A 17,500-nucleotide genomic window follows, 5' to 3' on the forward strand; every position below is an offset into this window, starting at 1 on the left:
AGACAGACAGAGAGAGACAGACAGAGACAGAGACAGAGACAGACAGAAGGCTTGGTCTTTACCTGGCATGCACTCCATGACACGTGGTGGGGTGGGGGAGAGGGAAGTGAACTGGGTTGGTGATTCTGCCCCCTCACAGTCACACTTACAGGCTCGTCCTGTCCATGTCTCAGTCACCTCCTCCCCCTGAAACACAGAGAGGGAGAGATGGAACATGAGTCTCTCAGGCCAGGGCAGGGTTCTTCAACTCAGCTCCTGGAGAACTACTTGCAGCTGGGTGTGAAGTAAAGCAGGGCCATCCAGAGGCTCTGCAGAACAGGAGCTGGAGAAGACCTCTGCCTTAGGTTGGAGGACATCAGTCAATTCACACACACATTACATTATCAATATGTTTGATGATCAATCACTAGATTTGATTCCACCTACCTCCTGGGCGTGTACACGGATTAGAACTGTTGAGACAGACCCCCAGCGCAGCACAGAGACAGAACATTAGATGTTAAAGACAGAAACACTTTCCAACCAAAACAAGTCTCTCATATTCTAAACATGGACAGTCTGTCCATTCCACAGTCTGACTATTAGACCACAAATAATCTGCATATTATTTAGAGAAGCATGTCGTCTGGTGAGGGATTTGAAAATTGGGAAACCAGACACACAACTGCCACAGTAAAACTACAACAATTAACCTATTTATAACAAAAATACCTAAAAAAAAACACATTTCTTTCTTTCAGTATTCAATCCAATACCAATTGTTTTATTTATGTTTTATTTAACTAGGCAAGTCAGTTAAGAACAAATAATTATTTTCAATGACGGTCAAACCCTAACCTGGGCGACGCTGGGCCAATTGTGAGCTGCCCTAATGGACTCCCAATCACAGCTGGTTGTGATGCAGCCTGGAATCAAACCAGGGTCTGTAGTGAGGCCTCTAGATGCAGTGTCTTAAAACTGCTGCGTCACTCGGGAGCCCAATCAGTATTCAATCCAACACCAATATGTTTCCTTCAGTATTCAATCCAACACCAATATGTTTCTTTCAGTATTCAATCCAACACCAATATGTTTCCTTCAGTATTCAATCCAACACCAATATGTTTCTTTCAGTATTCAATCCAACACCAATATGTTTCCTTCAGTATTCAATCCAACACCAATATGTTTCCTTCAGTATTCAATCCAACACCAATATGTTTCCTTCAGTATTCAATCCAACACCAATATGTTTCCTTCAGTATTCAATCCAACACCAATATGTTTCCTTCAGTATTCAATCCAACACCAATATGTTTCCTTCAGTATTCAATCCAACACCAATATGTTTCCTTCAGTATTCAATCCAACACCAATATGTTTCTTTCAGTATTCAATCCAACACCAATATGTTTCCTTCAGTATTCAATCCAACACCAATATGTTTCCTTCAGTATTCAATCCAACACCAATATGTTTCCTTCAGTATTCAATCCAACACCAATATGTTTCCTTCAGTATTCAATCCAACACCAATATGTTTCCTTCAGTATTCAATCCAACACCAATATGTTTCCTTCAGTATTCAATCCAACACCAATATGTTTCTTTCAGTATTCAATCCAACACCAATATGTTTCCTTCAGTATTCAATCCAACACCAATATGTTTCCTTCAGTATTCAATCCAACACCAATATGTTTCCTTCAGTATTCAATCCAACACCAATATGTTTCCTTCAGTATTCAATCCAACACCAATCAACCGATATGTGAAAACATTAGACAGTGTGTAGTAAAGCTGTACAACCATTCAACCCACCACTCTAGAAAAGCCTATAGTCTGAGGTCATGCTTTGATCAAGCTCACCATCCAGAGACACACGGACATAATGAGGGAAGACAAAGGCAAAGAAGAGACAAACATACCGTTAGACACAAGCAGGAGGGCCAACAGAACACACTGTCCATGGGATTCCATCTTCATGCCTACACAGTGACAGGACCACACTGAAGCACTCTACTGTAGCCACTCTGACAGCACGAGGGCTGGATTAGGATAATCCACAGGACACTAATGGCCAGTAATACCCTTTATCTCCTCACAAAGTCCCTCCCTCATCTGTTGAGGGCCAGTTGGGAAAATGCAATGAGGAAACAGTAATGCAATGTGTAATGTACCAGAGCAGGGTCCTAATGGCTGGATCCCCTGAAGGGGCCCAGCTGCTACACCCTGTCACCCATATCACGGAGCAGAAGGTGTATTCAAGGCATATGGGGTTGTCTATTTTAGGAAATGATTTATTTGCAGAATAAGGGGAATAGTGTGTGTGGGTTCGACTTAACAACAAACCCCAGACTTTCTGGATAAGGTTTTCATTATTTTCCGACCAGGAAGTACCATTTTTATTTATAAAGATAAATAGGTTATCTGATTGGTCAGGTGGGTTAACGTGTCAAACGTTTCAAAATGCTGGAACTAAAAGTGACCCAGCCAGGCGTGAACAGCACAGGTGCGCACCATAGATAAATTGCCCAAGGCTGAATTCAATCTTCATAACACCAAAGTGGGCGTCATAGGCCTATAAAAAGGTCATTGTAAGTGTAACATATTATAAGACTATCCAAAGGAAAAACACAATGAAGGTATTTGTTAGCAGAACAACGAAGAAACCCTTCAGAGAGCACAAGAGGAAAAACAAGGCCTACTCCACCTTCATCTACAAGATCCGGAGAGAGGTTGGAAATAATGGGCCACATTTGGCATTACTTAAACCTATTTGTAAATTAATGTCTCAGGGCTCGCCAACCCTATTCCTGGAGCGCTACCCTGCTGTAGGTATTCTATCCAACCTCTGTAACTAACCTGATGAAATGTTATCAACAAGCTAATTATTAGATTCGTTAGATTTAGGTTTGGAGCAGAATCTTGCAGGACTGCTTTAAAATATATATATATTACAGGGTGACTGCATCCCCATCATGGACCGTTTATTGGTGAACGAGTCTACCTGCCCGCGGAGGGTGCTGGTCCGTCTGGTCGGCTCCGAGGCCGCCCGCCTGTCACGGCTCAACAGGAGGAAAGTCATCACCCAACTAGAGGTCCACACTGCCATGGCACGGCTGAGACAAGGGAGAAAACATGCCAGGCAACCGGGCGCCTGAATGCTCTTATGAACGCTTTTAATTTTATGTATATTTAATAAAGATGTCTTGTTTTTACTCATCGTGTTGTCATTCCAACAAATCAATGCACCACTAAATGTTCAAAACAAGTTGCGCACCTGAAGGCTGTATAATTGAACGTTAAAGCGGTATGCTCTCGCCTCTAACGGCAGTCCAACCTCTCAACCTCTCGCCTCTAACGGCAGTCCAATTACTTCGAGGGGCGGGGAAAGGCATTGCCATAATTGATGCATTTGCTTGTCTTGTCAGGGGCGCAGATGTGCGCCAAACTCAGTCAACCATAGCCGAACTCCGGCGCGTGGGGAAAGCGGAAATCAAATGGACCCTTATGTTCCGCGCTGTGCGTGACGCCCACTCAAAACACGCGTGTTGCTTACGGAAGCAGAAGCGTACAAGACTCACATTTTGGCGTAGACTCTGCTGCGGCACAACCAAACATCTTTATTAACCCAACCGGTGTCCAGGAGGAACAGGCGTGTTCCTTAGATGAGCTGGGTAGTCTTGGACTTGTCGCAGGGTAAGTCATTTACTGGCAATATAGGCTATTGGTCACTGAATCAGCTGTTGCATCCTGTGTAGGTAATTGCATGACTATATTCACCTTTGCAGATTTTCCATGTGAACAGCAACAGGTGTTTGTCTCGTGCAGATCAATGGGCATACTACAGTGACGCATGCAGGATGAGTTAGTTTATGCGACATGTTTAATTTAATAGAGCACAATTATGTGCGTATTTCGCCTTTTTTGTTTTTCCCCCACCAAGAGCCGTTTGTCAAATGAGATGCTGCTGGGGTATTGTAACAGAGGCTGAGAGCGAGGCGATGTTGGTTATTCATAGTTGATCCCAAAGGACTTTTTGTTTCATGCTATATCAAACATGTGCCTCCATGGCAACCCATTACTGATTTTAACCAATTCACATCTGAACATCAATTAGGCTTCAACTAGAGGCTTTTCAGCAGGGACAGCCTCAATTACGACATCTCAAGATCTCAAATGCATACACTAAAATATGCAAAAGTATGTGGACACCCCTTCAAATGACTGGATTTGCCTATTTCAGCCACATCTGTTGCTGATGGGTGCATTAGGTCGAGCATCCAGCCTTGCAATCTCCATAGACAAACATGGGCAGTATAATGGCCTTACTGGAGAGCTCAGTGACTTTCAATGTGGTACTGTTATAGGATACCACCTTTCCAACAAGTCTGTTCGTCACATTTCTGCCCTGCTAGAGCTTCCCAGTCAACTTTAAGTGCTGTTATTGTGAAGTGGAAACATCTAAGAGCAACAACGGCTCAGCCACGAAGTGGTAGACCACATAAGCTCACAGAACAGGACCACCAAGTGTTGCAGTGTGTAGCGCGTAAAAATAGTCTGTCCTCGGTTGCAATGCTCACTTTCGTGTTTCAAACTGCCTCTAGAAGCAACATCACAATAACTGTTTGTCGGGAGCTTCATGAAATGGGTTTCCATGGCCGAGCAGCCGCACACAAGCCTAAGATCACCATGCGCAATGCCAACTGTCAGCTGGAGTGGTGTAAACTTCGCTGCCATTGAACTCTGGATCAGTGGAAACATGTTCTCTGGACTGATGAATCACGCTTCACCATCTGGTAGTCCGATGGACTAATCTGGGTTTGGTGGATGCCAGGAGAACGCCACCTGCCCCAATGCATAGTGGCAACTGTAAAGTTTGGTGGAGGACGAATAATAGTCTGGGGCTGTTTTTCATGGTTCGGGCTAGGCCCCTTAGTTCCAGTGAAGGAAAATATTAACGCTGCAGCATACAATGACATTCTAGATGATTCTGTGCTTCCAATTTGATGGCTACAGTTTGAGGAAGGCCCTTTCCTGTTTCAGCATGACAATGCCTCCATGCACAAAGCGAGGTCCATACAGAAATGGTTTGTCGAGATCGGTGTGGAAGAACTTGAGCCCTGACCTCAACATCATCTAACACATTTGGGATGAATTGGAGCGCCGACTGCGAGCCAGGCCTAATCACCCAACATCAGTGCCCAACCTCACTAATGCTCTTGTGGCTGAATGGAAGCAAATCCCCTCAGCAATGTTCCAACATCTAGTGGAAATCCTTCCCAGAAGACTGGAGGCTGTTATAGCAGCAATGTTCCAACATCTAGTGGAAATCCTTCCCAGAAGAGTAGAGGTTGTTATAGCAGCAATGTTCCAACATCTAGTGGAAAACCTTCCCAGAAGAGTGGAGGTTGTTATAGCAGCAATGTTCCAACATCTAGTGGAAATCCTTCCCAGAAGAGTGGAGGCTGTTATAGCAGCAATGTTCCAACATCTAGTGGAAATCCTTCCCAGAAGAGTGAAGGTTGTTATAGCAGCAATGTTCCAACATCTAGTGGAAATCCTTCCCAGAAGAGTGGAGGTTGTTATAGCAGCAATGTTCCAACATCTAGTGGAAATCCTTCCCAGAAGAGTGGAGGTTGTTATAGCAGCAATGTTCCAACATCTAGTGGAAATCCTTCCCAGAAGAGTGGAGGTTGTTATAGCAGCAATGTTCCAACATCTAGTGGAAATCCTTCCCAGAAGAGTGGAGGTTGTTATAGCAGCAATGTTCCAACATCTAGTGGAAATCCTTCCCAGAAGAGTGGAGGTTGTTATAGCAGCAATGTTCCAACATCTAGTGGAAATCCTTCCCAGAAGAGTGGAGGTTGTTATAGCAGCAATGTTCCAACATCTAGTGGAAATCCTTCCCAGAAGAGTGGAGGCTGTTATAGCAGCAATGTTCCAACATCTAGTGGAAAGCCTTCCCAGAAGAGTGGAGGCTGTTATAGCAGTAATGTTCCAACATCTAGTGGAAATCCTTCCCAGAAGAGTGGAGGTTGTTATAGCAGCAATGTTCCAACATCTAGTGGAAAACCTTCCCAGAAGAGTGGAGGCTGTTATAGCAGCAATGTTCCAACATCTAGTGGAAAACCTTCCCAGAAGAGGCTGTTATAGCAGCAATGTTCCAACATCTAGTGGAAATCCTTCCCAGAAGAGTGGAGGCTGTTATAGCAGCAAAGCTGGGACAACTCTATATTAATGCCCGTGATTTTGGTCATGTAGTGTACTTTTCACTTCCTCTCTCGTCTCCTTCTAAGAACCCATTGAAGGAGAAGGTTAGAGGGGCGGGACCGCTGGCTTTCTCATCCAATGGGTTTTCAGGAGAGAGGATTCAAGGAGTATGCAACTTTTCTTTCTCTCTCGTCCTCTGTCTGCCTGTCTGACTCTCCCTCTCTGTTTCCATTCACAGACATACTGCCTTGCCCCTAACAGAATGGCCACAGACATACTGCCTTGCCCCTAACAGAATGGCCACAGACATACTGCCTTGCCCCTAACAGAATGGCCACAGACATACTGCCTTGCCCCTAACAGAATGTCCACAGACATACTGCCTTGCCCTAACAGAATGGCCACAGACATACTGCCTTGCCCCTAACAGAATGGCCACAGACATACTGCCTTGCCCCTAACAGAATGGCCACAGACATACTGCCTTGCCCCTAACAGAATGGCCACAGACATAATATTACATAATACAGAACCCTTGGGTCACTGAGACCTGTGACTGCTGGATGCTTGTAGTGACTGCTGGATGCCTGTAGTGACTGCTGGACGCCTGTAGTGACTGCTGGACGCCTGTAGTGACTGCTGGACGCCTGTAGTCCACGCCTGTAGTGACTGTTGGACATCTGTAGTGACTGTTGGACGCCTGTAGTGACTGCTGGACGCCAGTAGTGACTGCTGGATGCCTGTAGTCCACGTCTGTAGTGACTGTTGGACGCCTGTAGTGACTGCTGGACGCCAGTAGTGACTGCTGGACGCCTGTAGTCCACGCCTGTAGTGACTGTTGGACGTCTGTAGTGACTGTTGGACGCCTGTAGTGAGTGCTGGACGCCTGTAGTGACTGTTGGACGCCTGTAGTGACTGCTGGACGCCTGTAGTCCACGCCTGTAGTGACTGTTGGATGTCTGTAGTGACTGTTGGACGCCTGTAGTGACTGTTGGATGCCTGTAGTGACTGTTGGACGTCTGTAGTGACTGCCGGACGCCTGTAGTGACTGTTGGACGTCTGTAGTGACTGCTGGACGCCTGTAGTGACTGTTGGACGTCTGTAGTGACTGCTGGACGCCTGTAGTGACTGTTGGACGCCTGTAGTGACTGTTGGACGCCTGTAGTGACTGTTGGACGTCTGTAGTGCCTGCTGGACGCCTGTAGTGACTGTTGGACGCCTGTAGTGACTGTTGGACGCCTGTAGTGACTGTTGGACGCCTGTAGTGACTGTTGGACGCCTGTAGTGACTGTTGGACGCCTGTAGTGACTGTTGGACGCCTGTAGTGACTGTTGGACGCCTGTAGTGACTGTTGGACGACTGTAGTGACTGTTGGATGCCTGTAGTGACTGCTGGACGCTTGTAGTGATTGCTGGATGCCTGTTTTTTTTTTTTTTTATCATCTCACCTTTTATTTAACCAGGTAGGCCAGTTGAGAACAAGTTCTCATTTACAACGGCAACCTGGCCAAGATAAAGCAAAGCAGTGCGACACAAACAACAACACAGAGTTACACATGGAATAAACAAGCGTACAGTCAATAACACAATAGGAAAAAAAGAAAGTCTATATATTGTGTGTGCAAATAGCATGAGGTGGTAAGGCAATAAATAGGCCACAGTAGAAAATTAATTACAATTTAGCAGATTAACACTGGAGTGATAGATGAGCAGATGATGATGATCAGATGATGATGTGTAAGTAGTGATGCTGGTGTGTAAAAGAGCAGCAAAGTAAATAAAAACACTATGGGGATGAGGTAGGTAGATTGGGTGGGCTATTTACAGATGGACTATGTACAGCTGCAGCGATCGGTTAGATAGCTGATGTTTAAAGTTAGTGAGGAAAATGTAAGTCTCCAGCTTCAGCGATTTTTGCAATTCGTTCCAGTCACTGGCAGCAGAGAACTGGAAGGAAAGGCGGCCAAAGGAGGTGTTGGCTTTGGGGATGACCAGTGAGATATACGAGGCGACTGTAGTGACTGCTGGACGCCTGTAGTGACTAGCATTATGGGATGTGGCACCTCCGTCACCACCGACAACAAAGGGAGGAGACTGACGACAGGTGAGACCGACTGGGGACAAGTGATGGCTCTGATTGTCTTCCCCCAGGACTCATGTAGCCTGGTCCCCGATCTGTTAAGGTTGGCATAGCAGACAACTGTAGTTGGCAAGACAATACAAACAGATCTGGGACCAGGCTACATCTCGTAGATTGTGAATCCAGTGAATATACAGTTTGATCATAGAGCACCTTTTGACATGTTTGAGAATTCAGTATGTTTATCAGTCGGCAGCTGATGAATTAGAAGAAATCGTGTAGTTTTCCCTTCGACAGGATGTTGGATCTTCTCAAGATGTTGGTCAAATGTTCTGCTTTTCTTTTCCTTGTTTCTATACTTCTTCTTTTAGCTGACAAACTTGTTTTAAATGAATTTACATTTACATTTACATTTAAGTCATTTAGCAGACGCTCTTATCCAGAGCGACTTACAAAGGGATTTTCTACTGCTTCTCTCTTTCCTCCCTGGTGTGTTGTTAATTCTCTCTTCCTCTCCCTCTGAACTGGTTCACTATAAATGATTTGATTTAATCACTCCTCACTACAGACCAGATGGCCAAGAAAACTCCCAGCCCTGCACTGGGTAAGAGGCCTCCTCTCATGTCACCCCTATTGTCAGTCCTATTGGTCAACCTTACTGTATCATTGTGTCCTATTGGTCAACCTTACTGTATCATTGTGTCCTATTGGTCAATGGCCATGGTCATCCGGTGGCTTCATTAGTTTTAAATATCGCTAACTACCTGCAGGGGGCTGTTATTTTATTCAGTACCACTAACTACCTGCAGGGGGCTGTTATTAAACTGTTATTTTATTCAGTACTACTAACTACCTGCAGGGGGCTGTTATTAAACTGTTATTGTATTCAGTACCACTAACTACCTGCAGGGGGCTGTTATAAAACAGCAACGTTATTAAACTGTTATTTTATTCAGTACCACTAACTACCTGCAGGGGGCTGTTATTAAAATGTTATTTTATTCAGTACCACTAACTACCTGCAGGGGGCTGTTATTATATTCAGTACCACTAACTACCTGCAGGGGGCTGTTATAAAACAGCAACGTTATTAAACTGTTATTTTATTCAGTACCACTAACTACCTGCAGGGGGCTGTTATGTTATTCAGTACCACTAACTACCTGCAGGGGGCTGTTATGTTATTCAGTACCACAAACTACCTGCAGGGGGCTGTTATGTTATTCAGTACCACTAACTACCTGCAGGGGGCTGTTATTCAACAGCAACGTTATTAAACTGTTGTTTTATCTGGTCTTCCATCTCGTCCTCTCAGCTATGAAGGCAGCCATCCTGATCCAGCGTTGGTACAGACGTTACATCGCCAGGTTAGAGATGAGACAGCGATACACCTGGAACATCTTCCAGTCTATAGAGTATGCTGGGGAGCAGGACCAGCTACAGGTAATGGAGATGGATCTCAGGTGGTTGTCTGAGACCTGAAGAGGCCTCGGCTTTAGCCCTGCAGGCCAACACAGTCTCTTAGTAGTTGGCCATATGAAATACAACTGACTATGTTTCAATCTTCCTCAGCTCTCCAGTTTCTTCAGTTTCATGCTGGACAACTTCACTCAACTCAACGGGAATGGCCCAGGTAACTAACATTTTCTTATGTTTTCAGGAAAATTGTTGGACTGTCAGTTCCTAGCACAAAAAAATGGAATGCCCATAATTATTTATAGACTGAACAAAAAAACGTCCCGATCCATTAATAGCCTTTGCCTAAAACATATTATGGTGAAGATGTTGCTTAGCAACCGCATCCGCATGCTCTTGTGTTTTCCTCTGCTGTGGTAATGTGGGATATTGTGTTCTGGTGACTGCTGCTGCCACAGCTGGGGCCTGCCTGTACACGTACAGACCAACACGTTGCTGCAGATCATTAGCCAGCCAGGGCCTTTAGTGTTGAAGAAAACAGGAGATGATGCTCAGACCATCTTGTTGTGCTTTTCATTACAGTAGATACAGTATAGGTGATCTCTGTGGGTTTGGATCAGAGTGGATATGATAAACTGACTGGTTGTTTAGAGACGTGCTCTGAAGACAGACGCGACCACTCCACAGATAGGGTCTGAGAGAGGTGTGTCTGCTGTCCTCTTCAATAACAACATCTGATGATGATGTCCTGCCTGTTTGTCTCCATAAAGGAGTGTCTATGGCTGGACGTTAACCTACAGTAGCAGGCTATTCCAGAAGAGTAAACGGAGATGTCCTGAACATGTACAAATGTGTTTGACATCCTGTTTTAGTGTGTTAATAAAGTTCTATTTTATTTGATTCTATTCAGTTTGATTCTACTCTATTTAGAGTTGTTAAATTCCGGTAACCTACCTAAAATTCCCAGGTTTTCCAGAAATCCCGGTTGGAAGATTCCAGGAATCAGGAGGCAGTAAGCAGGAATACCGGGGGATTTGGGGAAAGTTACTGGAAGTTACTGAAACCCCCAACTCTATACTATTAACCCCGTGTGTTCTATACTATTAACCCCGTGTGTTCTATTCTATTAACCCTGTGTGTTCTATACTATTAACCCTGTGTGTTCTATTCTATTAACCCCGTGTGTTCTATTCTATTAACCCCGTGTGTTCTATTCTATTAACCCTGTGTGTTCTATACTATTAACCCTGTGTGTTCTATACTATTAACCCTGTGTGTTCTATTAACCCCGTGTGTTCTATACTATTAACCCTGTGTGTTCTATTAAACCCTGTGTGTTCTATACTATTAACCCTGTGTGTTCTATTCTATTAACCCTGTGTGTTCTATTCTATTAACCCTGTATTAACCCTGTGTGTTCTATTCTATTAACCCTGTGTGTTCTATACTATTAACCCTGTGTGTTCTATACTATTAACCCTGTGTGTTCTATTCTATTAACCCTGTGTGTTCTATACTATTAACCCTGTGTGTTCTATTCTATTAACCCTGTGTGTTCTATACTATTAACCCTGTGTGTTCTATTAACCCTGTGTGTTCTATTCTATTAACCCTGTGTGTTCTATTCTATTAACCCTGTGTGTTCTATTCTATTAACCCTGTGTGTTCTATTCTATTAACCCTGTGTGTTCTATTCTATTAACCCTGTGTGTTCTATTCTATTAACCCTGTGTGTTCTATACTAGTAACCCTGTGTGTTCTATACTATTAACCCTGTGTGTTCTATTCTATTAACCCCGTGTGTTCTATTCTATTAACCCCGTGTGTTCTATTCTATTAACCCTGTGTGTTCTATTCTATTAACCCTGTGTGTTCTATACTATTAACCCTGTGTGTTCTATTCTATTAACCCTGTGTTCTATACTATTAACCCTGTGTGTTCTATACTATTAACCCTGTGTGTTCTATACTATTAACCCTGTGTGTTCTATTCTATTAACCCTGTGTGTTCTATACTATTAACCCTGTGTGTTCTATTCTATTAACCCTGTGTGTTCTATACTATTAACCCTGTGTGTTCTATTAACCCCGTCTATTAACCCTGTGTGTTCTATTATTAACCCTGTGTGTTCTATACTATTAACCCTGTGTGTTCTATACTATTAACCCTGTGTTTCTATTATTAACCCTGTGTGTTCTATACTACCCTGTGTGTTCTATTCTATTAACCCTGTGTGTTCTATTCTATTAACCCTGTGTGTTCTATTATTAACCCTGTGTGTTCTATTAACCCTGTGTGTTCTATTCTATTAACCCTGTGTGTTCTGTTCTATTAACCCTGTGTGTTCTATTCTATTAACCCTGTGTGTTCTATTCTATTAACCCTGTGTGTTCTGTTCTATTAACCCTGTGTGTTCTATTCTATTAACCCTGTGTGTTCTATTCTATTAACCCTGTGTGTTCTATTCTATTAACCCTGTGTGTTCTATTCTATTAACCCTGTGTGTTCTATTAACCCTGTGTGTTCTATTCTATTAACCCTGTGTGTTCTATTAGTAACCCTGTGTGTTCTATACTATTAACCCTGTGTGTTCTATTAACCCTATGTTCTATTCTATTAACCCTGTGTGTTCTATTCTATTAACCCTGTGTGTTCTCTTCTATTAACCCTGTGTGTTCTATACTATTAACCCTGTGTGTTCTATTCTAGTAACCCTGTGTGTTCTATTCTAGTAACCCTGTGTGTTCTATTCTAGTAACTCCGTGTGTTCTATTCTATAACCCCGTATTCTACCCCGTGTGTTCTATTCTATTAACCCCGTGTGTTCTATTCTAGTAACCCCGTGTGTTCTATTCTAGTAAGCCCGTGTGTTCTCTTCTAAACCCTGTGTTCTCTTCTAGTAACCCCGTGTGTTCTCTATTCTATAACCCCGTAAACCCCGTGTGTTCTCTTCTAGTAACCCCGTGTTCTAGTAACCCCGTGTGTTCTCTTCTAGTAACCCTGTGTTCTCTTCTAGTAACCCCGTGTGTTCTCTATAACCCCGTGTGTTCTCTTCTAGTAACCCCGTGTGTTCTATTCTAGTAACCCCGTGTGTTCTCTTCCCCCCACTCTTCTAGTAACCCCGTGTTTCTATTCTAGTAACCCCGTGTGTTCTATTCTAGTAACCCCGTGTGTTCTCTTCTAGTAACCCCGTGTGTTCTCTTCTAGTAACCCCGTGTGTTCTATTCTAGTAACCCTGTGTGTTCTATTCTAGTAACCCCGTGTGTTCTATTCTAGTAACCCCGTGTGTTCTCTTCTAGTAACCCCGTGTGTTCTATTCTAGTAACCCCGTGTGTTCTATTCTAGTAACCCCGTGTGTTCTATTCTAGTAACCCCGTGTCTTCTATTCTATTAAACCCGTGTGTTCTATTCTATTAAACCTGTGTGTTCCATCCTCCATGTTGTCAGATCTGATCTCCCACCTGCTGGACCCAGTGGTTGACCCGTGGTCAGACAGAGAGAGACAGACCATGTATGAACAGATCACTGTTCCTGAGTCCTACAGCGGTCCTCACCTCACCTTCCCCCTCACCGTCTCTCACACCAACGCCCTGCTTTCTGCATTCAAAGAACAACGGGTACCGTACCATTCAATTCAAACTGTATTTCCCCCACTGTGTGCTACAGGACCAGTATTCTTAAAGCTGGTCAAGGATCAACTTCACTGTGTCCATATAATCATACTCATTATGATCTAAAAGGCACACACTGATCCTAGATCAGGACTGCTTTCTGAATATGTGCCCAGGGAGTACAGGAGCTGTTGTGGCCAGTATGACAGCTTAATGAATAATAACAGATCAATAACCTATAGTCCTACCTGCTGGTTCCTCTTCTTTCAGCCTCTCCATGGCAGATACATGCTGCAGTTGTTACACCAGACTAAGAAGCTCCTGAAACAGATGCCAAACGTCATTCACCTGTCCACACCCTACGCCAAGGAGATCACAATATGTGGTAGGTTGTTGATACATTTTTAGTGTTTCGATTGATATAGAGCTTTTCCAGATGATCAAAGCACTTTACACTGTATGAAGGAAACTAATCCACCACCCCAATATTGTGTTCAGTACTGCTAACTATGTTGTCCAATATTGTGTTCAGTACTGCTAACTATGTTGTCTAATATTGTGTTCAGTACTGCTAACTATGTATGTACTGTCTTGTACTTGTTGGTTAATTTCATCTAAAGGCCTAGCTTTTTGGGGGAAGACGTGAGTATCCAGATGTCAAGTTGACTGTCTAGGACACAATAACACAGGCTGACTGTCTAGGACACAATAACGCAGGCTGACTGTCTGGTACACAATAACACAGGCTGACTGTCTAGGACACAATAACGCAGGCTGACTGTCTAGGACACAATAACACAGGCTGACTGTCTGGTACACAATAACACAGGCTGACTGTCTAGGACACAATAACACAGGCTGACTGTCTGGTACACAATAACACAGGCTGACTGTCTAGGACACAATAACGCAGGCTGACTGTCTGGTACACAATAACACAGGCTGACTGTCTGGTACACAATAACACAGGCTGACTGTCTGGTACACAATAACACAGGCTGACTGTCTAGGACACAATAACACAACACTGACTATCTAGGACACAATAACACAACACTGACTATCTAGTACACAACACTGACTATCTAGGACACAATAACACAACACTGACTATCTAGGACACAACACTGACTATCTAGGACACAACACTGACTATCTAGGACACAATAACACAACACTGACTGTCTAGGACACAACACTGACTATCTAGGACACAATAACACAACACTGACTGTCTAGGACACAACACTGACTATCTAGGACACAATAACACAACACTGACTATCTAGGACACAATAACACAACACTGACTATCTAGGACACAATAACACAACACTGACTGTCTAGGACACAACACTGACTATCTAGGACACAACACTGACTGTCTAGGACACAACACTGACTGTCTAGGACACAACACTGACTGTCTAGGACACAACACTGACTGTCTAGGACACAATAACACAACACTGACTATCTAGTACACAACACTGACTATCTAGTACACAACACTGACTATCTAGTACACAACACTGACTATCTAGGACACAATAACACAACACTGACAATCTAGGACACAACACTGACTATCTAGGACACAACACTGACTATCTAGTACACAATAACACAACACTGACTGTCTAGGACACAACACTGACTATCTAGTACACAATAACACAACACTGACTATCTAGGACACAATAACACAACACTGACTGTCTAGTACACAACACTGACTATCTAGAACACAATAACACAACACTGACTATCTAGGACACAATAACACAACACTGTCTATCTAGGACACAATAACACAACACTGACTGTCTAGTACACAACACTAACTATCTAGGACACAATAACACAACACTGACTATGTAGTACACCATAACACAACACTGACTGTCTAGGACACAACACTGACTATCTAGGACACAATAACACAACACTGACTATCTAGAACACAATAACACAACACTGACTATCTAGTACACCATAACACAACACTGACTATGTAGTACACCATAACACAACACTGACTATGTAGTACACCATAACACAACACTGACTATGTAGTACACCATAACACAACACTGACTATGTAGTACACCATAACACAACACTGACTATGTAGTACACCATAACACAACACTATGTAGTACACCATAACACAACACTATGTAGTACACCATAACACAACACTATGTAGTACACCATAACACAACACTGACTGTCTAGGACACAACACTGACTATCTAGGACACAATAACACAACACTGACTATCTAGTACACAATAACACAACACTGACTATCTAGTACACCATAACACAACACTGACTATCTAGGACACAACACTGACTATCTAGGACACAATAACACAACACTGACTATCTAGTACACAATAACACAACACTGACTATGTAGTACACCATAACACAACACTGACTATGTAGTACACCATAACACAACACTATGTAGTACACCATAACACAACACTATGTAGTACACCATAACACAACACTATGTAGTACACCATAACACAACACTGACTGTCTAGGACACAACACTGACTATGTAGTACACCATAACACAACACTGACTATGTAGTACACCATAACACAACACTATGTAGTACACCATAACACAACACTGACTATGTAGTACACCATAACACAACACTATGTAGTACACCATAACACAACACTATGTAGTACACCATAACACAACACTGACTATGTAGTACACCATAACACAACACTGACTATGTAGTACACCATAACACAACACTGACTATCTAGGACACAACACTGACTATCTAGGACACAACACTGACTATCTAGGACACAACACTGACTATCTAGGACACCACACTGACTATCTAGGACACAACACTGACTATCTAGGACACAACACTGACTATCTAGGACACAACACTGACTATGTAGTACACCATAACACAACACTGACTGTCTAGGACACAACACTGACTATGTAGTACACCATAACACAACACTGCCTATGTAGTACACCATAACACAACACTGACTATCTAGGACACAACACTGACTATCTAGGACACAATAACACAACACTGACTATCTAGGACACAATAACACAACACTGACTATCTAGGACACAATAACACAACACTGACTATCTAGGACACAATAACACAACACTGACTATCTAGGACACAATAACACAACACTGACTATCCAGGACACAATAACACAACACTGACTATCCAGGACACAACAGCCCCTCAGCTCCCAAAATAGAGCTCTTTCTCCCGGTTGTTTATATACATAATGAAAAGACTTTGTTTCACCTCAATGGCCTCCTTCCCTGTAGTCAGAGTCGCATCTCATCAAACTCAAGAATCCTTGAGACTAATGTTAAACACACAGAACATGAATGACTCATTTAATGTCAGAGAGCATGTTGATTCACTCAGTTAACCAATTAACCCAGAGTCATGTTGGTTTGATTCACTCAGTTAACCAATTAACCCAGAGTCATGTTGGTTTGATTCACTCAGTTAACCAATTAACCCAGAGTCATGTTGGTTTGATTCACTCAGTTAACCAATTAACCCAGAGTCATGTTGGTTTGATTCACTCAGTTAACCAATTAACCCAGAGTCATGTTGGTTTGATTCACTCAGTTAACCAATTAACCCAGAGTCATGTTGGTTTGATTCACTCAGTTAACCAATTAACCCAGAGTCATGTTGGTTTGATTAACTCAGTTAACCAATTAACCCAGAGTCATGTTGGTTTGATTCACTCAGTTAACCAATTAACCCAGAGTCATGTTGGTTTGATTCACTCAGTTAACCAATTAACCCAGAGTCATGTTGGTTTGATTAACTCAGTTAACCAATTAACCCAGAGTCATGTTGGTTTGATTCACTCAGTTAACCAATTAACCCAGAGTCATGTTGGTTTGATTAACTCAGTTAACCAATTAACCCAGAGTCATGTTGGTTTGATTCACTCAGTTAACCAATTAACCCAGAGTCATGTTGGTTTGATTAACTCAGTTAACCAATTAACCCAGAGTCATGTTGGTTTGATTCACTCAGTTAACCAATTAACCCAGAGTCATGTTGGTTTGATTCACTCAGTTAACCAATTAACCCAGAGTCATGTTGGTTTGATTCACTCAGTTAACCAATTAACCCAGAGTCATGTTGGT

General features: G+C 42.9%; 3 protein-coding genes across 12 annotated transcripts in view; 2 read left to right on the forward strand and 1 right to left on the reverse strand.

The window, feature by feature from the left end:
• The window catches only part of LOC124020596 (retinoschisin-like), a 13,942-nt gene extending 11,864 nt beyond the window's left edge, over positions 1-2,078 (reverse strand). Inside the window, exons 1-3 of the mRNA XM_046335835.1 lie at positions 1,908-2,078; positions 427-452; positions 63-186 (exon numbers count right to left, since the gene is read on the reverse strand). Of these exons, the coding sequence (XP_046191791.1) occupies positions 63-186; positions 427-452; positions 1,908-1,965 (208 nt within the window). The 5' untranslated portion in view covers positions 1,966-2,078. The remainder of the gene's footprint in view (positions 1-62; positions 187-426; positions 453-1,907) is intronic.
• A 296-nt stretch (positions 2,079-2,374) lies between these two features.
• Positions 2,375-3,200, forward strand: LOC124020597. Of its 2 annotated transcripts, none has more exons than XM_046335836.1 (2): positions 2,375-2,813; positions 2,943-3,200. In XM_046335836.1, exons 1-2 carry the CDS (start codon positions 2,619-2,621, stop codon positions 3,141-3,143), a joined length of 396 nt encoding a protein of 131 aa, XP_046191792.1. In that variant the 5' UTR covers positions 2,375-2,618; the 3' UTR covers positions 3,144-3,200. The 2 variants fall into 2 exon arrangements, with proteins under 2 accessions (XP_046191792.1, XP_046191793.1); XM_046335837.1 differs by having other exon boundaries at positions 2,558-2,717.
• A 159-nt stretch (positions 3,201-3,359) lies between these two features.
• Positions 3,360-17,500, forward strand: part of LOC124020594 (serine/threonine-protein phosphatase with EF-hands 1-like) — a 31,875-nt gene continuing 17,734 nt past the window's right edge. For 3 of the 9 annotated variants that reach the window (XM_046335831.1, XM_046335833.1, XM_046335832.1), the window contains exons 1-8: positions 3,360-3,681; positions 8,125-8,298; positions 8,843-8,878; positions 9,590-9,717; positions 9,847-9,907; positions 10,658-10,702; positions 13,139-13,308; positions 13,573-13,687. In XM_046335831.1, coding sequence (XP_046191787.1) covers positions 8,244-8,298; positions 8,843-8,878; positions 9,590-9,717; positions 9,847-9,907; positions 10,658-10,702; positions 13,139-13,308; positions 13,573-13,687 — 610 coding nt within the window. In that variant the 5' untranslated portion in view covers positions 3,360-3,681; positions 8,125-8,243. The remainder of the gene's footprint in view (positions 3,682-8,124; positions 8,299-8,842; positions 8,879-9,589; positions 9,718-9,846; positions 9,908-10,657; positions 10,703-13,138; positions 13,309-13,572; positions 13,688-17,500) is intronic. The other 6 variants (XR_006836103.1, XR_006836104.1, XM_046335828.1 and 3 more) reach the window with 3 other exon arrangements.

This window comes from Oncorhynchus gorbuscha, unplaced genomic scaffold (assembly GCF_021184085.1).
Source record: "Oncorhynchus gorbuscha isolate QuinsamMale2020 ecotype Even-year unplaced genomic scaffold, OgorEven_v1.0 Un_scaffold_861, whole genome shotgun sequence".
NCBI lineage: Eukaryota > Metazoa > Chordata > Actinopteri > Salmoniformes > Salmonidae > Oncorhynchus > Oncorhynchus gorbuscha.